The 25,497-nt window shown below is 34.0% G+C and overlaps 3 protein-coding genes and 1 long non-coding RNA gene across 7 annotated transcripts; 2 read left to right on the forward strand and 2 right to left on the reverse strand.

Moving 5' to 3' along the window:
* Positions 1 to 164: 164 nt before the first annotated feature.
* LOC122305090 (putative EG45-like domain containing protein 1) lies at positions 165 to 1,384 on the forward strand. Its single transcript, XM_043117398.1, has 3 exons — positions 165 to 364; positions 530 to 836; positions 1,108 to 1,384. Exons 1-3 carry the CDS (start codon positions 250 to 252, stop codon positions 1,112 to 1,114), a joined length of 429 nt encoding a protein of 142 aa, XP_042973332.1. The 5' UTR covers positions 165 to 249; the 3' UTR covers positions 1,115 to 1,384.
* Positions 1,385 to 8,546: 7,162 nt separating this feature from the next.
* LOC122305093 lies at positions 8,547 to 12,628 on the forward strand. 4 transcript variants are annotated; one of them, XM_043117400.1, is made up of 7 exons: positions 8,547 to 8,705; positions 8,993 to 9,205; positions 10,085 to 10,170; positions 10,283 to 10,429; positions 11,013 to 11,136; positions 11,777 to 12,063; positions 12,308 to 12,628. In XM_043117400.1, exons 2-7 carry the CDS (start codon positions 9,028 to 9,030, stop codon positions 12,398 to 12,400), a joined length of 915 nt encoding a protein of 304 aa, XP_042973334.1. In that variant the 5' UTR covers positions 8,547 to 8,705; positions 8,993 to 9,027; the 3' UTR covers positions 12,401 to 12,628. The 4 variants fall into 4 exon arrangements, with proteins under 4 accessions (XP_042973334.1, XP_042973337.1, XP_042973336.1 ...); XM_043117403.1 differs by having other exon boundaries at positions 8,572 to 8,705; positions 8,982 to 9,205; XM_043117402.1 differs by having other exon boundaries at positions 8,591 to 8,833.
* A 731-nt stretch (positions 12,629 to 13,359) lies between these two features.
* LOC122305094 lies at positions 13,360 to 14,373 on the reverse strand. The gene is made up of 2 exons (XR_006241034.1): positions 13,986 to 14,373; positions 13,360 to 13,697 (listed from the first exon to the last, which is right to left on the reverse strand). It is a non-coding gene; the product is annotated as an uncharacterized LOC122305094 (long non-coding RNA).
* A 1,677-nt stretch (positions 14,374 to 16,050) lies between these two features.
* Positions 16,051 to 22,963, reverse strand: LOC122305091 (potassium channel AKT1-like). Its single transcript, XM_043117399.1, has 11 exons — positions 22,546 to 22,963; positions 21,005 to 21,370; positions 20,816 to 20,873; positions 20,405 to 20,722; positions 20,043 to 20,288; positions 19,829 to 19,927; positions 19,606 to 19,638; positions 19,303 to 19,488; positions 18,834 to 19,028; positions 18,659 to 18,734; positions 16,051 to 17,034 (listed from the first exon to the last, which is right to left on the reverse strand). Exons 1-11 carry the CDS (start codon positions 22,731 to 22,733, stop codon positions 16,151 to 16,153), a joined length of 2,649 nt encoding a protein of 882 aa, XP_042973333.1. The 5' UTR covers positions 22,734 to 22,963; the 3' UTR covers positions 16,051 to 16,150.
* Positions 22,964 to 25,497: the final 2,534 nt, after the last annotated feature.

Raw genomic sequence — 25,497 nt, forward strand, 5'->3', positions numbered from 1 at the left:
TTATATTTAATATAACAACTTAAAAAATAAGGTGTCAATATAAATTTTATATCTTAATTTAGTAAGATTTAAAAAATTATTTAAAAATAAAAATATTTAGTTATATTAAATTTAGTATTATGCAACAAAATTTTTCCTTAAAATAGGGTGGAGCCTTGGTTAAATAATGGCGCCGGCCCTGTTTGTGGCATAAATTAAAAAAAGGAGCCTATCCTCTCGTTAAGTTCCTCACACGCTTTAGAAGAAATAATGTCGAAACTCCTCCAATTGCTGTCCTTGTCCCTGATCATCTTAATCTCCCAGTTCTTCCATATCTCCCATGGTGATGTTGGTACTGCAGCCCGGTATTCTTCCCCATATTCACGTAAGTAATTACGACTTTCAGAAAAACAAAACCAGTATTAATTACGACCATGCATTATATAGCATTCAGCAATGCACGGATTATCTGTCTCTCTCTCTGTATATATATATGTCTCACAACAATTTTCTGATCAATCTTTATATTCATATACATATATATATGTAGCCACTCAATGTTTTGGGAGCGACCCATCTCAGTTCCCTTCAAGCAACTTGTTCGCGGCGGCCGGCGACGGGATATGGGACAATGGGGCATCGTGTGGGAGGCAATACTTGGTGAGGTGCATCAGTGCTTCAAAGCCGCGTACCTGTATTCAAGGCCAGACGATTCAGATTAGGATCATTGATTATATTGGAACAGCACCTTCTTTGCCATCCGTTAATGGTACCACCATAGTTTTGTCCAGAACAGCTTTCCAGACTATTGCAAATTCATCTGTTGACGTTGCTTCCATCAACATTGAATTTCAGCAGTAATTTTCTTCTTCTTCTTCTTTTTCTTCTTCTTCACCTTCACTTTGCCAATCTGGTTCGCATGAGTATTTATTATAAACTGATCTAAAAACCAAGGATATTTGAGATTTCTGATCTAAAAACCAAAGACTATTATCTCCTTAATTTAATTTCTTTTTTCTTTTTTTCCTTTTTTTCTTGAGTAGTGGTTGATTATCTTTGATGTGGTTTATATGAGAATTCTGAAAGTACTCTGCATACATATATATCATGATCTGATCTTCTGTGCAGGGTATGATGATATATATGGAAAATGGATGGTATTGCTTCGCGTCAATCGTCAATCTCCCTCACGGGATGGAGATTGTAGCCAGATAACGAAGAATAAGATGCATCGTGTGATAATTGTGAGTAGACTACGTCGTTTCGTGTATGGAATTCTTTTCAACAATTAATTCGTAAAAATATATATATATATATATATCATTGTACGTCAGACTGAGTTTTATTAAATTATTAAATAATACGACAAATCAAACAGCGTAAGCTGTGATTGTTCGTAGTGGAAGTTTCTTGCGTGCTTCTTGGTTTAGGAAACTTTCAACGTCAGCTTGTCCAAAACCTTTACGCAACATCCATCATTTCATGAAGTCCTCGGAGGAAAAAATGCCTGTTTCTAGCTGCTGAATACTTGGCAGCTTGTTTAGAGTAGAACCGACGTACCGTGTTTATATAATTAAGGACTTGTATAATTGGCAGAAGGAAAGCAAAGCAATTTCCATGCTATAGTTATTAAAAAAAAAATCTACAAAAATATTAAATTATAAAATTACTTTTCTTATAAAATAAATCTAACGTATAAAATCTTATCAATTTATATATTTACTTTTATAAAATTTTCTTTGCAGTTATGTTGTAAAACTCCTCATTTCCATATATGCATGTACATCAGGAAGGGACAAGATCAATTTATAAATAGAGTAATGTTAGGTACAATCGTGAAGTGTGTAAAAGCGTTGTGTACTCGTTTTAAAAAAGACTGAGATTTATTATTAAAAAATTAATTTTCTTTTCATATATATCCTATATTTATTTATTTATTTTCAAAATAATTACATAGCTTGTATACTAATGAATGTAAATATCATTTCTTTTATAAATATAATCTTGTTTATATAAATTTATGACGTGAAAAATAAGTTTAATCCTGCAATATTATTAGAGTAATGTTACTCATAATCTTAATTCTCATTATCATCTTATCATCTTATCATGGGCATATAATATTTTACTTGTAAATTTATTATCCAATATCACATCATGAGATGATGAAATGATGATAAGAAATATGATGATAAATATAGTTTCTCTGTTATTATTTCCTGTTCCAAATCTGGTCCTCACCTACCGTGTTTAATTTCTCCATATGTTAACAAATTAGAGGACTTCCATACCATTTGTTTTTGTTCTTTCTTTACTATTTAATTTATCTTTTCTCCTTTTCAACTATTACGTACCCATTCTGATCTAATGCATAACTTGACCCACAAAAATCTCAAAATAATATTCTCACTTCCGATCCTTAAGACAAATAAAAACTTCTTATAAATAAGAAATCATTCATTCACAAATCCATGTTTTAGCGTATCTAATAATTCTCTTTTTAAATAATTAACATCATATAATCTTGATTACTAACAAAATAAAATGTTTTAATTTGGATAAATAATTTAAAATAAATGGTATAAATGTATATATTAACGTGATTTGATATAGTATATTAGATTATAAAATTATTAGATTTTGTTAAATATTACATAAAATCTTGTAAATTTATAAATTTATTTTTATTAAAAAAAATTGTGACGGACTAGTAAAAGGGAAAGATGATGAATAGGGAAGTTAGTCAACTGATTTTCCTAATTTATGGTCAAATAATTAAGCACGAACGTAGTCAACACGCAAAATCCAGTACATGTTGGTTTTCGATCCCTTCATCACGTTGCCAACACTTGATGTAGCGGCAGCAGTTTGCCATTCTCCTAAAACGATGGCGAAGTGTATGGTCACCCTTGTATTTCAATCCACCAGCACCTCTCTTCAAAAGCACGCTATAAGTACGTACTTTATTATTAAACTTCATTCTCTTTATAAATTATAAACTAAAACCAAATTACGCAATGTAACTGATCATAAATACAGCCAGCCTAGCTAACAAAGGCCCACATCAAGCTGTATTTTAAACATATTATTAATGTACCTTTTTGGCTTAAATATGAGATCCCAAGCATTAAGCTAAAAATGATGGAGGCTTTCTCCTAAAATGCTATCAATATTTTTCAATATTCTTTCCCAGTTGGTTGTTTGCCATTCTCAAGAAACTTATAAAACTGGGAACAGAAAATTAAGTTGTTCAAAGGTAAAATGTACATAGACATTATAAAAGTGATATGGTGAAGTATAGAGGATTAACCTTAAGAGAGGGGTGTACACATGAAGCTCTTTTGGGTAATTGGGGACAGGTTGAGATTTGCTGTGGTTTGAACAAGTTGTTAGCAATTGATCTGCAGTGCAAGCAAAGAGTGGCCACCTAATTTCCATTAGGTTTCAAATTGAAACCTAATATATTCTCCATTGCCAAAATTAAAAAACAATGCACAAATTTCTTACCTCTATTGAAGATTCACATATTTTCTCCCATAACAGGATCTAAAATTTTCAACATTAATGGGAATGGAGACTCACATCAGTCTTGGTTGGAGATGAAACTAAATGATTATTTAAAAAAAATTAAAAATTGAGTTAGATAGATAATAAACCGAGTTAGATAGATATTAAAAAAAATATTTCACGTTTCAAACTTACCTTCAAGATCCATCGACTATATGTATTCTTCCAAATTCTGAATGTTGATTAGTTTCACTCTTAACCAATTTTGGATGCAAATGAGAGTTTCAACAGTTTCTGGAGATAAAAAAACTTATAAAATGATCCAATATGCGTCCTTTAGTACTAAATGCGGACTCCGAGACAACAGTAAAAATGTAGGTGGCTAAACACATCACGTGCTACCTCAGTAAGGACAGAATAATTAGCGGCATTAATTCTCCACTAATCTAAGATATCAAAAAAGAACAAGTCATCTATAAACGTCTTAGAAAAAGACCTATCTAGTTTCGATCTAAACTCCGTAACACCTCATTCTTTAAGAAAGTTGGTGAACATGATTTTAAATTTAGTTGAAATCGGTGCCGATTCATTACCAATATTTATATTAGTAGTGTTTGGCCTCCCTTGAGCCACATTAGAACTCCTCTCACTAGTCACATGAAATGTGTTATACTGTTCAATCAAGCGGCTTAAAAGAAGTTTAACCCTGTCCTCTATCTTATCTGCTAACTCATACCATCTGCATTTTTGTAACCAGAAATTCATTGACATCATTTTATATCGTGGATCAAGCACAAAAGCATTATATATCATCAAATTGAACCTATTTGTGCTACCCCAATACTTTTCATACTTGTTTCTCATATTTATGCGCATAGTACTAGTGATAATATCATCACTCAAGCACATATCATTTAATGTATCTTTAATTGTGCAAATTTGATCAAAATATACATTAGCTATCACATACAAAGAACCAGAAATACTCAATGTAACATCATAAAAAACTTTCAGCAACTCCACAAAAATTCGTGCATTTCTCCAATCATTACTAGTGGGGTTCACGAATTGTTCATCCACAAAAACATATTGTTTAAAGGTTTGTTTATGTTTTTCCAGTGATACTCAATATTAAATATGTGGAGTTCCATCTAATAGAAATATCCAAACAAATCATCCTCTCACTAATTTTTTCCTTTACTACACAAGCCTTGAACTTGACAAATCTTGAAAGCGAGGATTTCACATACCGGACAACATCCATAATCTTTGACACAAAATCATAAACATCCTTCAAGCTGTCTATAACAATCAAATTCAATATATGGGCAGTACATCGCATGTGAAGAAATTCACCACTCAATATAGTACGATCATTATCTTTTATTCTCCTCCTCACGTAATCAACAACAACATTATTTGAGGATGCATTATCAACTATGATGATTAAAATTTTATCATTATCTCATTCATGCAATCCCAAGTTTAACACTCTCTCAATAGTTTCGTCCCTATGGTAAGGAATTTGACAAAATTTAACTATTTTTTTGTGTAATCTCCAATTGCAATCAATAAAATGTACGGTAGTGCACATGTAGTTAAGATTTTGCACTGACGTCCAAGTATTGGTGGTAAGATAAATTCTTTAACCATCTAACAATTTCTTGAACTACATCTTCTCTTCGTTATACAGTTTAATACAATCCATTTTTAAAGTAGGTTGGGATGACAAAGTAAATCGAGGATCTAAATTAGCTACATATTCAATAAAACCTTCATGCTCCACAAGCCTAAAAGACAATTCGTACCTAATAAAATACGTAGCAGTTGACACCCTAACTTTTTGTGCATCGTACTTCATTAGACCTTGTGGGCTACACACTCTTCCTTCCACATCCCTCTTAATACTAGAGGATTGACTTCTTTCAACTCCTTTAACTCTAAGATGAGAAGTTTCACATGCATTCTGGATGTGGTATAACATAGATGAATTGACATTCTTGTAGTGGCAACTGTATAATTTAGTGCAATAATTACACTGAGCTTTTGGATTATCGTGATCAATAGGTTGCACTCTAGTATAGTGTTCTCATATCACAGATTGGTTACTAGGTTGCACTCTCTTACACTCATGACTGCAAATGTCATTTCTTTTATAAATATAACCTTGTTATACATAGGCAAGCACGTTTTTCAAAGAATTTATGAATGTGAAAAATAAGTTTAATTCTGCAATATTATTAGAATAATATTACTCATCATTCCAATTCTCATTATCCTCTCATCGTCGCATGACATGACATTAGATGATTGAATACTATTTATAATATTTTACTTATGAACTTATTATCCAATACCACATCATGAGATGATGAAATGATGATGAGAAATATGATGATAAATATATTTTCTCTATTATTATTTCCTATTCCAAATCTCTTCCTCACCTACCGAGTTTAATTTCTCCGTATGTTAACAAATTAGAGGACTTCCATACCATTTGTTTTTTTTTTTCTTTACTTTTTATATATCTTTTCTCCTTTCAACTAATATCCATTCTCATCTAATGTATAACATATCTTTTCTCCTTTTCAACTAGTACCCGTTCTCATCTAATGTATAACTTGACCCACAAAAATCTCAAAATAATATTCTCACTTCCGATCCTTATATAAAACAAATAAAAACTTCTTATAAATAAGAAATCGTTCATTCACCAATTCATGTTTTGGCCGATCTAATAGTTCTCATTTTAAGTAATTAACATCATATAATCTTGATTACTAACAAAATAAAATGTGTTGATTTGGATAAATAATTTAAAATGAACAGTATAAATATATATATATTGACATGATTTGATATAATATATTAGATTATAAAGTTATTAGATTTTATTATATATTACATAAAATTTTGTAAATTTATTTAAAAAAAAAAAAATTGTGACGGGATGGTAAAAGGAAAAGATGATGAATAGTGAAGTTAGTCAACTGATTTTCCAAATTTATGGTCAAACAATTAAGCACGTACGTAGTCAACACGCAAAATCCAGTACATATGATGATCGATCGATCATGATGTTGGTTTTCAATCCCTTCATCATTTCTCTCCATTTTGCATGGATTGGTCTTGTGTTCAAACTCATGCAACCCTTTTCGTGACTGAGAAATTAAACCTGATCATCGTCCCGACAAGTCTGAACCCTTTGCGTGGATTGGTTTTGTGTTCAAACTGCGCAGTTGCCACGTACGTACCAAGCTTCGTATACGTTAGAAAAAGGGAAATGTTTTGTTGACGTTAGTAAGAATCAATCTAACTTTTGCAGTCGCCTGTGTTGCATTTCCTTCCAAGAATATACGAGGGAGGACATGATTATCAGTATTTCGCCCCCACAATTTAATGTCCATCTCAATCTAAACCTAGTACTTTGTGAAATCAAAGAAAGTGGTTTGAGCTTTAAAATCAAAATGGAGAGTGGAGAGTTATTTCCAGCCCCGGTAAATGGGCCCCAACAATATCAATTGAGGCCCGTACGAGAAGCCTAATGAGTCGAAAAACCACGAACCGCTTGCCATCGTGAAATCGAACTACATACCTAATAGGAATAATATGGTAACCGTTGTTGATAGTTAAAGATGTTCCCCTCTAAAGAAATAGAGAGATATTCACCTACGAATATCTCGAAGCAAATCCCAAAAACTTGATAATTGAGTCCTCAAGATTTAGGAAAAAAATCATATTATCATTATCAGTAATAATTCACGTTTATATAAAGAGTCATGGCGATCCAAGATAATTGTTTCCTAAATCCCCCGTTGTAAAATAACATACATATATTCCTAATTTAAGCATCGGAGGTACATCAGGCATATCGGATTACTATTTTTCTTTGTTATAGATTAACAGTCAAGATTAGTAGACAATGAAATACGTTCGAAATAAAGAGATTAAAAAAATTTTCATTGCGTTTAAAGTGACACCCATTTAATTAATATCTTATAATTAATTTTTATAACGTCAAACATAATGTTTTAGAGAATGCCTAAAACTCACATTTAATATCTTATTAGTGTTTCTCTTCACAAGAAATAAGAAAAAGCCGGTGGGAATTTGCAGCCAAGCGTTGGCCCATTGGATTTAAGATTGCTTATTATTGTCACCTTAACAAACCATAGAATTTATGGGTCAACTGTTGCAACCTCTACACTTAACTTTGATGCTTAATGCTTGTCTTGTTCATCAAATTCTAAACTATGTCATTTTATTTCATTTTATCTAATTATTATAATTTTTTCAAATTCTCATATAAAATATAATAAAAAAATTCAAATTTTTTAAATTTTAAAACAAAATTAATATTAAAAATTATATTATAATAATATTTTATTTAACTTTTAACAAAATATCTATCTCATACCATATGAGCTATGTAACCAAACGAGACTTTAGAATGACTTTGTTTTGAGCCAATTTTTCCTCTTTTTGCGTTATCATTTGAAGGAGGGGGATCCCATAGTTTTGAAATCTCTTTGGTTGAAAGTCCAAATTTGCATGTCTTTGGTATCTCCTCGATTCTTGTCGATTATGTATTAAAAATGATTTCTCTAAACATACAATCAACTCTCAATCAATTAGGCATACATTTTATGGCATCTATATCGGAAAATACTAGAAATTAAATTATTATTTACTCATTATCTTATCGATATTATGATGTTTAGTATAGTTGTATAACATACAGGTTAATGTGAAATTTATTGTGAGACTCATTATAATTATTAAAATAAACTCAAATATAATTATTTTTTAACAGTAGCTAATATATTATGATTCGGCATCATGGTGTGCGTGTGTGAACCAATTTGTAAATAAACTTTTATTTAATAATAATTAAATATGCCAAAGTAAACGAAAGGTTTCTAGGGCCAATTGGGTCAATCAAAAAAACGATAACTCAAACAGCCCAACCATTTAAGGCCTGGCAAAAGCCCGAACTGTTGGTCCATGAATCCACTGGATCCGGGTCCCACTCCACGTATACACAGTGAAACGCTGATGGATGGATAAAGACCGATTCCTTTTTAGCTCTGCAAGTCTCTCAGAAATTTCCTTGATCTTGCCCTCAAACTCTCAATCATTCCTCCCTGTCGAGTCGTCGACGTCGCCTGGGTAAAAAGTTCACTGACTTTTTCATCTGAGTTTCTTTGCAAGTTCAGGTAATTTTAATCCCATCTTTCCCTCCCTTAGTTGCAATTAACTCAAAACCATTTGAGAGATTGATTCGGCTCTGATCGGTTGCTGAGAGAACTGAGAAAGATGACTTCAAATTCGAATACGTGAGAAAGTATAAATTTTCCTGATTTTTGTTGTTGGTGCTCTGGTTGTTTACGGCCAAACGGAGCGATAGGGTTTTGGTTGAATATCGGTTGCTTTGATTTAACTTGCGAATCGGTAAAAATTAGAGCTTTGATGTTTGTGTGTTGGTGATTGAGCTCAATACTAGGGTTTTGGAAGCTCTTTTCCGGGAAAATTCCTTCAATGAAAGGGGAGGTGCAGCTAGAGCCAACAGGTGGAGAGAACCCTAATGACTCCGATCCTCTGCTGGAGAATCAGGCAGATTCGCCCGCAGGAAGCTCGAGTGAGATCAGGGATGAAGATATCGAGACCGGTTCTATTCCCTGCTGTCGCATTTGCCTCGAGAGCGATGGCGAGCCTGGTGATCATTCTTTGTGAATCGCTTTGATTTTGTTTCTGATGATTTTTTTAATCAAAATTTAGGAAATACTGGGGAATTGAAAATAAACTTTGATTTTACCCCTTGGTATCATAGCTTGTTCGCTGCATCCAAAATGCTGATATCCTATTGGTGATTCTCTTTTAGTGCCTTTTGATCCTGGAAATCGTCGCACACTCACGCGGCTTACCAAACATGCCAATGATTAGATGTTATGAGCATGATCTAATATTGGAATTTTTTGAAGTAATGTAGCGTTAAGAAAAATATAAACGATTAAATCTAGCTCTTCTTATCAATTAAAGCTTTGGGGGTAAGTGGTAAATTTACATAATATCAGAGCAGAGGACCTGAGTTTGAACCTAACTCTACGCTTCACCCATTTAATTGAATATTTCATGTGTTGGGCCTAGTTATTGAGTGGGAGGGTAGCTCACACACGAGAGAGAGAGAGAGTGTCAAAATAAATATAAATGATTAAATCTATCTCATCCTATCAGTTTAAGCTTTTGGGATAAGCGATGATTTCACATGTAGCCTAGGAGAAGTTTAAGAAATCGGCAAATGACAGATAGGAAGAATCACACTCGGTTTTATGGCATATGTTTGTCGGACAGTTACTGTTTAATTTATTAACGTGAATACATTGAAAAAAATAAAAATGCTCAGGTGGAGTTAAGTTTTAGTGACAGAAGAGTTTATTTATTTATTTTTTAAAGAAAGACACCCTCCTAGACTTATATTCTTGCAACGTTCAACAATTTCTACCACACACACACACACAAAATTAGAATTTATACTTGTTGCAGTGGCATGCATCTGCTTCCCTTGGTCTAATGGCTGTTTTTTTAATTTTTCTAGAGGATGAATTGATATCACCATGCATGTGCAAGGGCACTCAGCAGTTTGTTCATCGTGCATGTCTTGATCATTGGCGTTCAGTTAAGGTAAGCACTGTTGTTTTGGTTCTGAGAATATGAAAACTTGCCATTCAATTACTTCAACCAGTGGTTCTTCTAGTAAATGGTCTTATAGCGAATGTTTATATCCATTCTACAGGAAGGATTTGCTTTCTCACATTGTACCACTTGCAAAGCTCAGTTTCACCTTCAAATTGCATTTTTTGAGGACAACTCTTGGCGCAAAGTAAAATTCAGGCTTTTTGTTGCAAGGGATGTTTTCCTTGTATTTTTAGCCGTACAAACTGTGAGTAATCTTATCTTTCTTACTACTTATGGAACAGGTTCATGTAGATGCCATTCGTCTATCAATCAAGTATTTCATTGTAATATAAAGGATTCGTGCCCATATAATCAATCAGTTCCACTGTTATTAAAAAAATAAATTAATTAAAAGCTGTGAGGATGTTTCTTTTGCATGATATTAGTGAAAATGGATATCCAAATGCATTTGCCAATTGGTTTTTTTATGCATAACATGGAGTATAATGCATCTTGGTGGTGTGTGCTTGCTGTCAGTATTGTATGATCTATAAACAGCTAAATTTATTTTTTCTGAAGTTTTTCTTCTCCGCAGTTACCTTTCTTCTCTTATTCAGTCTTTAACTTATTTGGTTATTGTTGGTTCCAAATAAACTGTTTGAACTATATTAATGAGGACTGCCCCGTGTTGAAATATAGGCTCGATAAAATGGTCCTAAATATATTTCCTTAGCTTTCACTGAACATAACATGCTTTTGAGACATGGGAAGCTTATGTTTTGTTAGGCTCTAAGCATTTTTACAGTGAGCTCTCAAAACTCTCTTTTATAAGATATACTTGTTTTCAGGTAATTGCTGCAATGGGTGGCTTTGCATACATAATGGATAAAGATGGGGCCTTCAGGAAGTCATTCAGTGATGGTTGGGATAAGATTCTGTCAAAACATCCAATACCTTTTTATTATTGCATTGGTAAGTGATCACTTCTACAGTTATTTATATATTTATTTAATTTGCCTGTTAGCATTAAAGATCCTGTTTGTACCATGCTCATAAATGTGGTTATTATTGTTGTCTGCAATGCTAAACATAAATGTAATGTGTACACCGTGTCTGCATCCATGTCAATGTCTTATTTGCTCCTATAGAGTGTAGCCACCAATTTGCATTGATATTCTCTATTATTTTTATTGAAAGAAAATATTAGTGAAAGATGTGTGCCTAAAGAAAATTTGTAACCACTGTTGATTGATTTTTTCACTACTTGTACCAGATATGTATGGGGTGGCCCTTCATTACGTGGGAATTCTCATTTTTGTAAAACTTATCTTCATCAGCCATGTTAGTGGGCAGTATATGCTCTGTTAGTCTCGCTGTAGCCCATAGTCAACTGGGATTTAAATATCTTCAAACTTAGAAGTTTTATGTTGTCAATACTTGTTTCTGGTACTCGCACATACTTATTTGATTGTCCTTAAAGATGGATAATGGATCAGTGGGAAAAGTTAGCTTGATTTCATTCCACGACACATGTTGTGTTAGATGGAACCATTGAATGCTTGGTATTCGACAGTGAATATGCTTTCAATCTTCTGATTCTATATGCTACCAGGGGTACTGGCGTTCTTTGTGCTGCTTGGATTTTTCGGGCTTATACTACATTGCTCCTCCCTTAATGGTAACGATCCAAGGATGGCTGGCTGCCAGAATTGCTGTTATGGGTGGGGCATCTTGGATTGTTTTCCTGCATCAATGGAGGCGTGTTTTGCCTTGGTTATTGTTTTTGTCGTCATCTTTGCCATTCTTGGCATAGCTTATGGTTTTCTTGCTGCCACCATGGCCATTCAGAGGATCTGGCAGAGACACTACCATATCCTTACGAAGAGGGAGCTCACTAAGGTAATCTCTGAACAAAGCTCTCCTGTAAGTTTTCCTTGCACCTATTGGTTTTTTCGAATGGGACTCGGGAGTCATTAATCAGTCAAAGACTTAGCTTTCTGAGCATCCTCCTCACTCATCACCGCTCGACTAAATCTTAACTCGGAATGGACATAACGTTTTAAATGTTATAGATCATTCTACTGTCAGCTTTAGATATTAAATCATTTCCAGTGTAAAAACATGAATTTATAACATTTTGCAGGAGTACATAGTGGAGGATCTTCATGGTTGTTACACCCCACCAAAATTGGATCCAGAACATGAAGCACGTCTAAAGATGCTTAAGCTTTTGTAATAAATGCTGAAGTGGTTTATATATTTGAAAGTATTTAATTTAATCAGTATGTGAAAGCTACAATGTGTGTTTGCTCTGCACCCTTTGTTTACAGTGAGGAGGAAAGAAAACGATCGTATTCTGAGTGCTCCCCGATCAAGGTGTGTGCACCTGATCTGATCTCGCAAAAGCTTGGCTGAAACATGATTTGGAATATGGGCTTACATAACCATCTGTGCAGTTTCTACATTTTCATGTCTTTTAATGATAATGTGTATGTATGCCCATCCATTTTTAGGCTTTTGAAATGAGCCGTATGCGACGGAGTGTCACCGTTTTCAGTCTGGAAGGGCTGTACCAACTTGTTTAGCACAAAAGGAACGAAAGTCTGTAAATGAACTCTGGTCTCCACGTAGCTCGTCTATTGGCTAACCTAGTTAGGACCGCCATATGGCCCCCGGGCAAGTGACTTTCTCCACCATGCATCTTTTAGGATTCATAACGGCTAAGTTGCTTTTATTTTTATATTTTGTGTATTTTAATTTTTTTTTCAAGAGACTTGTCGAAAGATGATTAATGTTGACAGGATGCTTATAACAGTTAAGAGTAAAAAGGCCAATTAGAAAAGGCAGCTCAATTGACTTCGGGAGAAACGGTGAGGACTAATTTTGTATTTAACACATCTATTAACATAAAAAATTTAGGAACATTGTACAATAAATCCTTAACCCTTTTTTCCTAGCTATGTCAATGTCAATGTTCACGTAATGGAAAATTCTTGATTCAGGCGATCTCACGTACCAATTGTGCACTGAATACTGATGTGAAAAATAAAACGATGCTTTTCATTGAAGATAGATTTTGGAGCGTCAGGAGCGGGAAGAAAATTTCGATAACGTCAAACGGTGTGTATCCTATTCTACTCCTCCATCTAAAGTTTAAAATATTATTTTTTAATATTATTATTATTTTAAAATTAAAAAAAATTGAATTCTTTATTATATTTTATGTTTGAAGTGATGAGTTGAATTGGGTTGGGTTAACTAACACCTAAAACTTTCTTCTTCTCCCCCATCCATCTACATGAGGACAATTGACTTCTTGAGGTCCTTGTCGATCTTGTAGGGGTGGAAGATGAGGTACAAGTATGGGCTCAAAAGTAAGAGGGAAAGCTTCAGAATGAAGCCTTCTGAAGCCCGACTTTGAAATTATTGGTGTAGTTGGAGGCTCCGTTGGAGTAGGGTCTTGAGATTTGTGTTATGTGGTGGATGCGTATGCTAAAGCTCTCTTGCGAGCTGCCATGGCGGCTTCTCCCTCTCTGTGAAAGCACAAAAATAAAAGAATTTTTGCTTGCACGTGAGAAATCATTCTAACAGACAAGATCCGAAATCCATCATTGGGTTCATAATAATGCCCCTGACACCATATATAACACTTCTATAAATTGTATAATCCCAAAGAAGTCCCAAGTTTGGAAAGAAAAAATACCCATCTAAATAAAGAATGCGCTTTATTCGTAAAAGCAAGAGAATACCCATGTAAATAAAAAATACCTAGGTAAAATGATAAAAACAAAATCTTTATGAGAATAGAAGCAAGAGACGACCTTGATAATGAATTCGTAGATTGATTGGGGCTCCTTTGTGGGTTGGCAGTAGAAGAGCACAAAGAGGTGATCTTGCTCCGCATATATCTGGGTGGCAATAGAAGAGCACAAATAATAGTTTGAGGTAGCAGAAAGAGATGAAGTTTAGAGCTTTCTCCTCATCAAATTCATATTTTGGATGAAAATGGTTGGGGCGAAAACTCCTCTGCGAATTCGTATGGGGCCAAAACTCTTTCGTGAAATCGATTTCGTCTGTTCTTTTTCCGTTCTTTTTTTAATAAAAAAATATAAAAAGCCATGTCTGCAATTAGTGCACAATTGATACGTAAGATCGCTTGTATCAATTAGTGCACAATTGCTAGTCTTGCCAGATGGCAGCAAGACTAGCAATCCAAATGGTGGAACACATCAACCACCAACAAATTCTTATGGTAGGAGACTTTCAGTTAGTCATTTTCTCTATCTATAAGGAAGCAGTCATCTGGCAAATAGAGCAAATTTCGGAAGACATAACAAAAAATCTGAAAACTCAAAAAAATTGGAGCTTCAAAAAAATCGATAGAACTCAAAATCGATTTGCACATTCAGTGGCGCAGTGGGCAGCTACAAACTTGAAGTTTGGCATCATTCCTATAGTTTGTATTCCAACTTATATTTTGTATATTGACAGTGTGACGAACCCTCCTTATGGTTTGTAGTTTCTTTTCCTATATATATAAATACAAGCTTGCTTAAAAAAAAAAAAAAAAAAAAAAAAAAAAATAGAAGAATTGGTACTCGCCTAATCGGCAAACATGCCATATTTTATGGTATGCACAAACAACAGTCTCGATTTTACAATATATGACATTGAGACCCTTAGACCCTCAGCTCAGATAGTACTGCAATGGAAGCTATTGCTTTTTATTTTTTTTTTATTTTTTTCTAGAAGAGAAGTGTTATGGACACAAATAGATTATACATAAGTAAATCTACAAACTGATGTAATTTTTTGTACTCTATTAGATTTAATGGATTAATAACTCACATGAAGATCTAATGGATCTAATGGCATTTTTAAAATTGGACAAAGCTACATGGGTTTGGGAAGTGAAAAGTGTTGAGAAGTGTTGTGAATAATAATGAAAAATTAATAATAGAATATTGAATAGTAGTAACGAATATGTGAAAAGTAATAATAAAGTAATAAATAGTAGTATAACATGTTAATAATACCTGAGGTACTGTTAGTACACAAACACAGACGTCGAAACCTAGTCCCTTATTTTCAAATTTCGAAACTCATGTCCTGATTTGATAAAATCTTTGAGAGATTTGGTTCGATTTTCACTTGTAAATCTCTATGGCTTCTTTCTTTTCTTATGTTTCCATGGTTCATTGTTTTTTTTTTCCTTGTACATTTCAATTTTCATTGACTCGTTCATTTTCTTAAAAATCTTAGAGCTAATCAAAGAGACCCAAATAGAGAATTGATAATAGGCTAATTGGCCCAGAAAATATTTTAATTTTTTCTTGTAGGGTATAAAAATTCAGGAGCTCAGTTACAAATCAATATGACAGAGTTAACCGAAAATTAAATTAAAGAGTTTGACTACGTATAAGTCGACTTGTTAACACCTTCATAACTTAAAAATAAAAACATCGAAACACCAATACCAAAATCTTTTTTCATGCTAATTAATGCGGAGTCTGCTGCTAATATGTTGTAAATATATATAATTTTTTGTCTAAATCCCCTTATCAGAGCAACCATTCCACTCGAATGTATGTATGTAACTCTTTTTTTTATTGGATTGGTGGGAGCTTAGCAGTATTTATTGGTTTTTTGTTAGTATGGCGGGGAGCTTGCCAGATAGCGCACTTTTGAATGTATACAAGGCTTAAGGACTTACTTCCCCATGCATTGACAGTTTGTGCAATCTCTCTCGCTTTTCTTTGTTCTTATGTTGCTGTCGCATTGACTTGCACGTTACAACTCTCTCTCTTCTCCCCTTCCTCACCAAGGGTGGTGCGTCAGCCTTAATTACTACATTCTGACGGACATCTCGACATGTGGATCAGCATGTGGGGTGCGTCATTGTTTCTTAAAAAAAAAAAAAAGAAGAAGAAATTCCACCTATAGAGATGTACAAGAAGTACTACAGAAACCCATCTATTTGAGAGTTTTAGCTATTAGATTCTTCAGTTCTAATATAACTGACTAAAGTAAGATGATCACCATCTCTTATAACATCTATATTATCAATTTCAGCTCCATCTTTGCTAAGTACTTTACTTGGCGAGACCCCGAATTTCTTAGCACCTATCTCAAGTAGCTCCTGAAAACTCCCTGGAAGTAGCATAAGCTTTCCAGCTACTTCACCCTTTTCTGGACAACTAATTGTCACTCTAGCAGGGTTATCTCCAGATTCTCGACGGTCCTTACCATTTCTCATCATGTTAACAGAGAATAGAAGGTTCTTCTCCCCATTGTGGGCAGAGGACATTATACCGAATAGTGAGTTGTGGAACTTATTAGTCCTGCGCCTTGGACGCGATTGGCTCCACGATCCATCTGTTGTACCTGTGAATGAGCCCTCCTGGGATGGACGGATTGCTGGCTCACTCGTAAATCGCCCAAGGAAACGAGTGCCATTTTTCCGCTCAGGAATCACAACAATGGATTCAGTTCTGGGTTCTTTAGCAGACTGGAAAAGGATTTTAATGTCTTCATGTCCTTGTTGGTCAGCTAGATCCATTGGGGTCCAACCCTCAGGGTCTGGTTTGTCAATATCAGCGCCTTGATGTAGAAGGAATTGGACTATTTCAATGTTGCCTTCACAAACTGCAACATGAAGAGCTGTGGTTCCATTGTTTTTAGGAAGTGTGACATCTCCTCCATAACGAATTATTTCCTTGAGCAATGCCAAGCTGTTTAGTTCAGCAGCAGTGCACGCAAATTGACCAAGGTCTCCGCGGTGTAAATTTGCACCACTATCTAGTAGCACCTTGATCGCAGATTCATGACCAGCCAGCAATGCTTCCCATAGTGGCACATTCCCGTCAGAGTCTACATACATGCAAAATTAAACTCATTATTTTTATACTTATTGAATCACTCAGCAGAGCAATCCATGCCAGATAACAACCTTAATTCCAAAAATCCAATGCAATGAAAGGTAATTTAACATGGGGGCATATCTGATTATGTGACCTCAGACATGGATTGAAATTAAGGTGACCTCACGAAATGAAAAACCATATCTGATACTGTACAATTTCAAACATGGGGGGCATGTCTAGGCATTCATCAACTAATCACAAAATTTTATAAGGAGAGTCAACTGATATGAGCCACTAGTGATCATCTATTCTTAAAAAGGGAACATTCACATGTAGTTCTGCATTTTCAACTATTCCAAGTCTGATTTCCATTTCGAGATAATGTATATGTAGGATTCTGGCAATCCGACCAACTTTTAAATCATTAGTGGAAGGAGTCTTCTGAATTATTTAGATTATCATGGTATGAAGGGAAAAGAAAATGACCTGCATAAACCCTGGTACGGATTTAAATAATGAACTCTAGCTATGTTGTTATCTACAATCAAAGGCATAGAGACTGCACGTGCATGCCTCTGGAAGTTGTATTTGAAGGTTTTTCTTTCAATTTGGAGGGTAGGCCACAAATCATGTTTTGAAGAGTATGGAACAGCTAACGGGATAAGAGTATAAAAAATATTGAACATCACAACCAATAAATATACATGACATAGTAATACCTGCCAACAGAAACCGGTGGTGCAAAACCTTTTGGCTCTTCACACAATCCACAATTTAATGGAAATAGAACTAAGAAAGATAACATCCATAAAAACACAAAAAATTACCAAAAAGGGACAAACGGGGAACCAAACTCCATGTAGATTTGCACAAATAAAAATCCCCACAAATGTTACAACAAATCATTATCCACCAGTTTTTATACCAATAATAACTCTTTATATATTAGGTGTTTGGTTTGGTAGTTGTGACATAAGCCCATAAATATATTCTGTGCTCTTTAAGGGTATTATAATACAAAGGTTCAGCTGCCAATTAAATTCACACAAGCACTCCAAAAGTCAACATATCTCTGCATTATTTATCTAAAATATGAGGCAGGTTCTTTGGTTTGAAGCAACAGGTTTTTGGACTAAAATAATGCTCCCAAGGGGGCAACGTTATAATAGCAGCTTCATTATTGGGATTGACTTTAGTAAGACATCAGTAGACATTCAAATGGTTGAGAAATATAAAGGACTTTTTAGAGCAATATTTGGATCCTTGGCTGAAAATGAAATATTGTGAGAGAAACTTCCAAAATTTGAAGAGGGAAACAGAAGGGAATTGAAAAAAACAACCTGAAAAAGTTTGTGAATGTAATCATAGATAAAAGTTAAGCAGTCTTAGGGTTAGATCTACTAAAACGAAACCTTTTGAGAGAAGTACAGAGGGAAAAAATAGTGGAGTTAGAACATAGTCGAATTTCATATAATCAAGTATGGAGCACTCAAAAACCACTTTTAAAAAAATAGAGCGAGATGGTGAAAGGTTTAAAAATGAGGACAAGCAAAAGGTAAAGTGATGATAATGACGTTTGCATAGTTAAGCACAACGGCCATGTTTATGGGCATGCTTCTGCTAGAAGGTACCTCTACTGTTAGGATCTGCACCATAATCAAGTAGCAGAAGCACACAATTCTCACTCCCTTTGGAAGCTGCTATATGCTGATTTTACAAGAAACAAGGACGACATTTGAAAAATAAAATATTAGCATTCGCATTTCTAGAAGAGAATAAAATAAGAAGTAGAAGCAAAGCACACACCAGAGCGGTCCGGCCATTGTTGTCCGATTCATTTGGATCGAGACCCCTTTTCAACAATTGATGCAACAACAAGTCATCCCCCCTTAGAGCTGCAAAGCATAGACTAAGAGGTAAGTCCATTCTGCCACGAGCTAGCATATTCTCAGTCTCCACCAGAACTTCGGACATTAATGGGTCATTAAGGTCTTTCAAATGCTGCCCACCATGAAGAAAAGGCATGTCGAGCAGAATATGTTAATATTTATTGTAAATATGATCAGAAATATTTCACAAGCTAAATGCTTGTATTCTAAAAAACCAACATAAGCTAAATTTGATTGACGACTCGGAAAATGGGAAAGCTTTACACCAGCCAATTTAAAATTTCTACATAATTGTTAGAAAACACATCAAGGGTACAGATTTCTCCGAGTAGGAAAAGGATTTCCGCATTGATGAAGGATTATAGCATTAATTTAAGTTTACAGACCTGAAGCAGGTTATTCATGATTATGGTCCCATCTCCAACATTGGACTGAACAATATTTAAGAATGTGGTACGGTTCACTCGCAGTAGCTGGCTCAACCTTTTGGTCCGCACTGTAAATAGTTGTGGCCTGTAACAAAGTACTCCAATCTCTCCACAGACATCACCAGTTTTTGCCTCTCCTACAACCTGCAACCATTCCTATGTTTTCAGTAAGCATATTGTATATCCTGGACATCATAACATATGTTTCAGCCCCAAAGGAATCCATCTAAAGTTAAAGAAGAATTGGGAGATCAGACTTGCCTGTTCACCTCCATTTTTCTTGACCAATAGATCCTGTTATTATGCAAAACCAGAGGCCATCATTTTCTAAATTTAATGAAAAGATACTGCTGTAATTTATTGCTCAAAAATAGTGTAGCTCTATTCTGTTTTTATATGTAACTAGTCAGCTCTATTCAACTTCGTTAACATAATAACATACATACATTCAATATTTTCATAAATAAATGTATTGGATTATTACCACTGCTCCATTGACAAGGATGTAGAAGTCTGTGGGTGCCTCATTCTGCAAGATCACATCTTCCTTTGGAGGAAAATACTCAGCTTTCATCTCTGATACCTTCAAAAGTTGGGAGGGAAAAATACCATGTAAGCTTTTACCAAAATGAAGCAGGGGAAATTCAATTCACTTTAGAGAGAAGATTGGAAGTTAAACCAAGAGTTTCATGAATTACCAACTGAAAAAGCAAGTCGTTTGAAACCCCTTGAAACAGATACACCTTATCCACAAGAGAGTAGAAAAGATAATGAGAAATGCTTGAACGGATTGCTTTAGGAAGGGAATCAAGGGTCTCTTGCTGCTGGAGCCCCTCTGAGTCTGTTCTAAACTTCAAACATAAATGTGATAGCATCTGATCTTGCAAGCGAACTGGCAGCTGGTTCCTCTGGGCAAAACTAGAGGCAGATTGAATGGTATCTCTCTGGAGATTTATTAAAGAAAGAAAAGGAACGGTTATTTGAAAGGACTCAAGAAACTAGCAAGTATATGTCTGAAATTACATTTATGTCAGAGTATCAATTAATACAATTCACTCACAAATTTTCTGGTCCGACTCGTCCCATGGACAACCAAGTTTGTCATATTTCCAATCAAATATGCTGTCAATCCAAGGTTGAAAAGCATATAAAAGATGTCAAAGGTCATCTCCCTTGTATTCACAGGGTGCAAATCACCATATCCAACAGTAGTTAGAGTAGTGATAGACCAGTAGATCGTCGTCACATAGCGGATCCACAAGCTCTGTTCAAGGAAATTATTCATTGACGCACCAATCCATGTCCTCTGAGGGTCATGATAACGCGCTGCCAGATAATAATAGAAACATCCAGCACAATGAACCGCAAAAAGGGTAACCTGTAAAAATTTTTGCAATCCTTATAAGAGATAGTGTAGTAGGAGAGAAACCTTTCTTTCCCCTATGTAGTCCCGGAGTTATAATAGACTTACGCAAATAAGTTTTGCACATCGAACCCAAAAGTAATTGTAGTTCCTATCCTTTTCCAATCTGTAAAGAGGACAATAAATCCCAAGTTAAAACAAACCAATTTTTCTACAGGAACCAAACTACAAAAAAATCATTTTCATATTGTTTTCAATAGTTGGAAGGACAATTAATAAGATGAAGATCCTCTTCACCTGGAAAATAGGGCACTAACTCTCCGGAGACGCCAGAGGCGAAGCATGTTGAATAAGCCATATGACCTGAAAGGTGAAGGAGCAATCTTCTGAGCAAGCTCCGAAGGGATTGTGGATATGACATCAAAGGCTAACCAGGAACGTGCATATTTCCATGCTATCTTCTTTGGATTATCAACGAGTAGGTAGGTTGTTCTGTCAAGGTATGCTACGAAAAAGGTAATAATGATATCCAGAGCAAAGAATCCATTGACAACATTATCAGTAATGGAGAGTGGTCCCTGTGGTTTCTCAAGGAAGCCGAATTCAAACGGCGATACCCACGCAGTATAGATGACCAGAACAACGAGAAAAGTTTCCCATATCCTGCAACAACCAATTTAGCCTGAGCCAAGCTTACCGAAAAGTAATGTCATGACATATTTATGGATAATGTTTATGAATTCAGTCTACAAGTGAAGAGTGAAGACAGTGATCTTTATGCAAAAATGGATCTACTCTGTACATGACATATTTTCCGAGTTTGAAACATTAGTTCTTTTAAATTGGGTTAACGAATCATCCTTTTTCTACACGATGCTCTGTTAGTAAAATACACATTAGCATTACAAGAACAAGAAGGGGAGGAAAAGCAAAGACAAAGACAGAGTCTACAAAAGCTACAAACTGTTTTCCTTCATGAACAACCAGAAAATTCAAAGCCTCCGAGTAGGTGCAGCTCTGGTCTAACTTGGTGACAATTCAAAGATAAAATATTAAATACAAATTACAATCAGAAAAGTAGGTTTCTCACTTTTAGAACACCAATCAAATATTCCAAACGCATGGGAAGACCGAAGAACTTTTCATTTAGGAAAAAAGTACAAAAAATAAAAACAACAACAGAACAAAGAAACAAGAAAATTGTTTTTTTTTTTCGTAGAAGCTATCCTTTTTGGCATAAAATCAACGAGGTAGATCAAGATTTTAAATGAACAATGTCACAGGGAGGGAAAAGCTTCCAACTACAAACCGTAGAACTGAAAAACGTTATATACAAGAGAAAATCATTTAAGAAATCAAAACGCAGTCCAAAATTTTCAAATAAAAATCCCAGAACGACAAATACGAGATTCATTTTTAAAGAGAGAACTTGAAGCAAAAATTATAAGGAAATGGAGATTAAAGAAAGAAGAAGAAGTAATGCTTATCAGTTACAAGCGAACCATCACAAGATTCAACTATTATCTCTTCCAAATACCCCATTATTGAAGAATATATAACTAAGCCAACAGTAGCACTTCAACTTCAGTCAATACAGCCAGTATTAGATTATTCAATTTAAAAAGAAAAGAACAAAATAGGTAACCAGAAATTCAACGAATGCAGCATAAACCCAGAAAGACAAGAATACCATTAAATTATTAATATAACAGCTAAAAAACAATAAAGCACATGACCCAGGAATCAAAATAATGGAGGAAAGATAATGAAATATGCAAACTTAAGCAAAACAAAACCAACCCAGAAACAAAAACCAAGAAAATGAATCATTTTGGAACCTGTAGCGGTGGTCATATGGCGATATAATCAATCTCCTAAGCTTGACTCTGCGATTGCTTCTTGCTCCAAGGGACGGCAAAATCCCCGTAGAGACACTGTAATGGCTACCGTCCCTCGACAATTGTTCGATCTCTTCTTGACCGCACATTGAAACCCGAAAGACCCCTCTGTTCATCAAAGCCTCCATTATTGATTCACAGCCAAAGAAACAAACAGAAAAAGAACACTCTACTCTCGTTGCTTGAGCAAAGGCTCTACTGTCTCTTATCTCTTTCTTCTACACGTAAACACGCATCGGGAAGGATGCCATGAACAACGTTTCTTTGTTTGCTTCTGGTATGTGTTATGTAAGAGTCGGGTCTAGTTTTTATAATACGCGCCCTCTCTCTGAGGTGTCTTCTCGCTCTGCAATAGTTCAATTACCTTTAAAACGCTGCTTTCATCCAGCTATTTCCTTTGCCGCCTTTCTATCAAAATTGTCGAGAAATGATATTTACAATTATGATTATATAATTAATATATAATTATTTTAAAAAAAATAAATTAATATAAAATTTATATAAAAAAAAATTAACTTTTTAATTATAGACCTTATCCTTTTTTAAAGTAATTATACGATGTTTGTAATTTTACGACTGTATATAATATTATTGTTAACTTTTATAAACGCTACATTTGTCGTCATTATATTTACTACGTTGTGCGTAAATATGATACAATTATTTTAAAAAATATAAAATTTATTAATAATAAAATTAATTTTTTTATGTTAATTTTTATTTATTTGTTTTTTAAAGTAATTGTTCTATATTTACACACTCGTGACTGTAAATATCATTTATCTATTCATTACGTAATAAAATTACAAGTTAATACAATTAAATTCCTAAAAATTCTCCTGAAATATTTTAAACTTTCAATGTTTTCACAGCTGGAAATTTTTTAAATTAATCGATACGAGAAATTATTTAAATCTCAACTTCTTCAAATCAACTTTGCTATATCAACATTTATTACTTTAAATGAGACTAAATATGGGAACTACTAATAGGGTTGATGTTAATTCATATAGATAATAAATTTTAAAGGAAAGTGGAAAAATATGAGATATTTTCACATATCTTTCTTTAAAACATAATAATTAAAATTCTTCATATTTACTATTTAGTACTAATATATTGTCTTTATTGTACATGTAGATAGTATGATATGCTGTCCTTATGTCTTATTTTTTGCCTTATGAAGTGTGTGCATTTATGAGATTACAATGGGTAACATAATTTTTAATTTTAGAATTTTTAGTTGTAAAGCTACTCTACTATTAAAACAATTTATTTATTATTTGATAACTATATGTTTGAATCATTTTCAAATATATTATATTTATTATTTGAGATAATGTCAATAAGATTACAAGGCAGAGATGTAGTTATTTAAAAGTTGTATGGGTATATTTACCTTTTGGTAGTTTTCTTTAAAATTGTTATTACATTTCATATTATCCGAAAAAGTATATTTGAAGAAATGTATCAAAATTATGTTTTTTCTTGAAATGTATATTTTCAAAATTTTTATATTAAAAATTACTTTAATATGTAACAACCAAATTATCTAATTTTATCATTAAAGGGTTTTTGAAGCTATTTAAACACTTTTTAATACCTTTAACGCAATCTCAAACATGCCCTAAATATAGACGACGTGGTTCAATAAATAAATAAATATAAGTGGATTTTGACTTCATTTATCTCTAATGTCATTATTTTATCAAATAGTTTATAAGTATGATTTATTGTAAAATTTGTAGGAGTTGTTAAATAATCTATTTTGTGATAAGAATATATATATGTGACGCCCCCAAATTCCGTTTGGGATCGGACGGACATTTGAAGTGTCGAGACATGCAACACAAGATTACCTGCCCCCCGTTCATGACATATAAGATGCAATATTCCTAACATGCATCTAACATTATGCAATATTCGCAGCAGATAATTTTTTTCTTTTAGCAATACTATGCACCAAACTGAAAATATCTCAAATACTTAAAATATACTTCATATATAAAGATTCATTGAATAACTAAGATCACAACACTAGTCCAAAATAGTTATGATCCAAAAGTACTGGAGATGCAACTCCATCGTACAAGTAGTAATTTAACTACTATATTAACATTAACGACGCACAGTCGTTCAGTCGACTGTGTCTAGTTGGTCAGCTCCTGATTCTCCTTCAGGTCCTGTAACAAGATCTACCATTCGGGGGGAATGATAGTTGGGACTACCACAGTAAGATTTGATTACAAATCTCAGCAAGTTAACAAAAAAACTTCCACACATGCTAATGATGCACGGATGACAGTAAAAGCATAAATGCATAATCAAATTCATAAGTAATTAAACCATAACTTAGCGTATAACATAGCATAATTGACATAACTTAAATTGAAACATGAACTTGATCTGAAACTTGATTTAGTATGAACTTACTCTGAAACTTGAATTAACATGAAAAATACATACTCCACAATTGTTGTGACTCCATGTATTCTACGTGTAAATACATACTCCACAGTTGTTGTGGCCCCATGTATTCTACACATCACAATGCAGTTAAATACATACTCCACAGTTGTTGTGACCCCATGTATTCTACACAAACTGAATGCACTCAAGATGAAACGTGACTGGAATACGAAAGGACTGGAGCCCTGACGTAACATAACGTGATTTGAACATAACTTGAAATACATGACCAACTTGAGATAGAAACATTTCGTAACATGGCATAACATATAATAGACAACATATTTAACATGACATACTTGTAATGTACAGTACTACATGATAGAATATATTATGTAACAGATAAAAATTGATGACAGAATAAATTCTATATAATAGACAATTACGTGATAACTTGGCATGGCATGACATATACGATAACAT

This window comes from Carya illinoinensis, chromosome 3 (assembly GCF_018687715.1).
Source record: "Carya illinoinensis cultivar Pawnee chromosome 3, C.illinoinensisPawnee_v1, whole genome shotgun sequence".
Taxonomy (NCBI): Eukaryota; Viridiplantae; Streptophyta; class Magnoliopsida; order Fagales; family Juglandaceae; genus Carya; species Carya illinoinensis.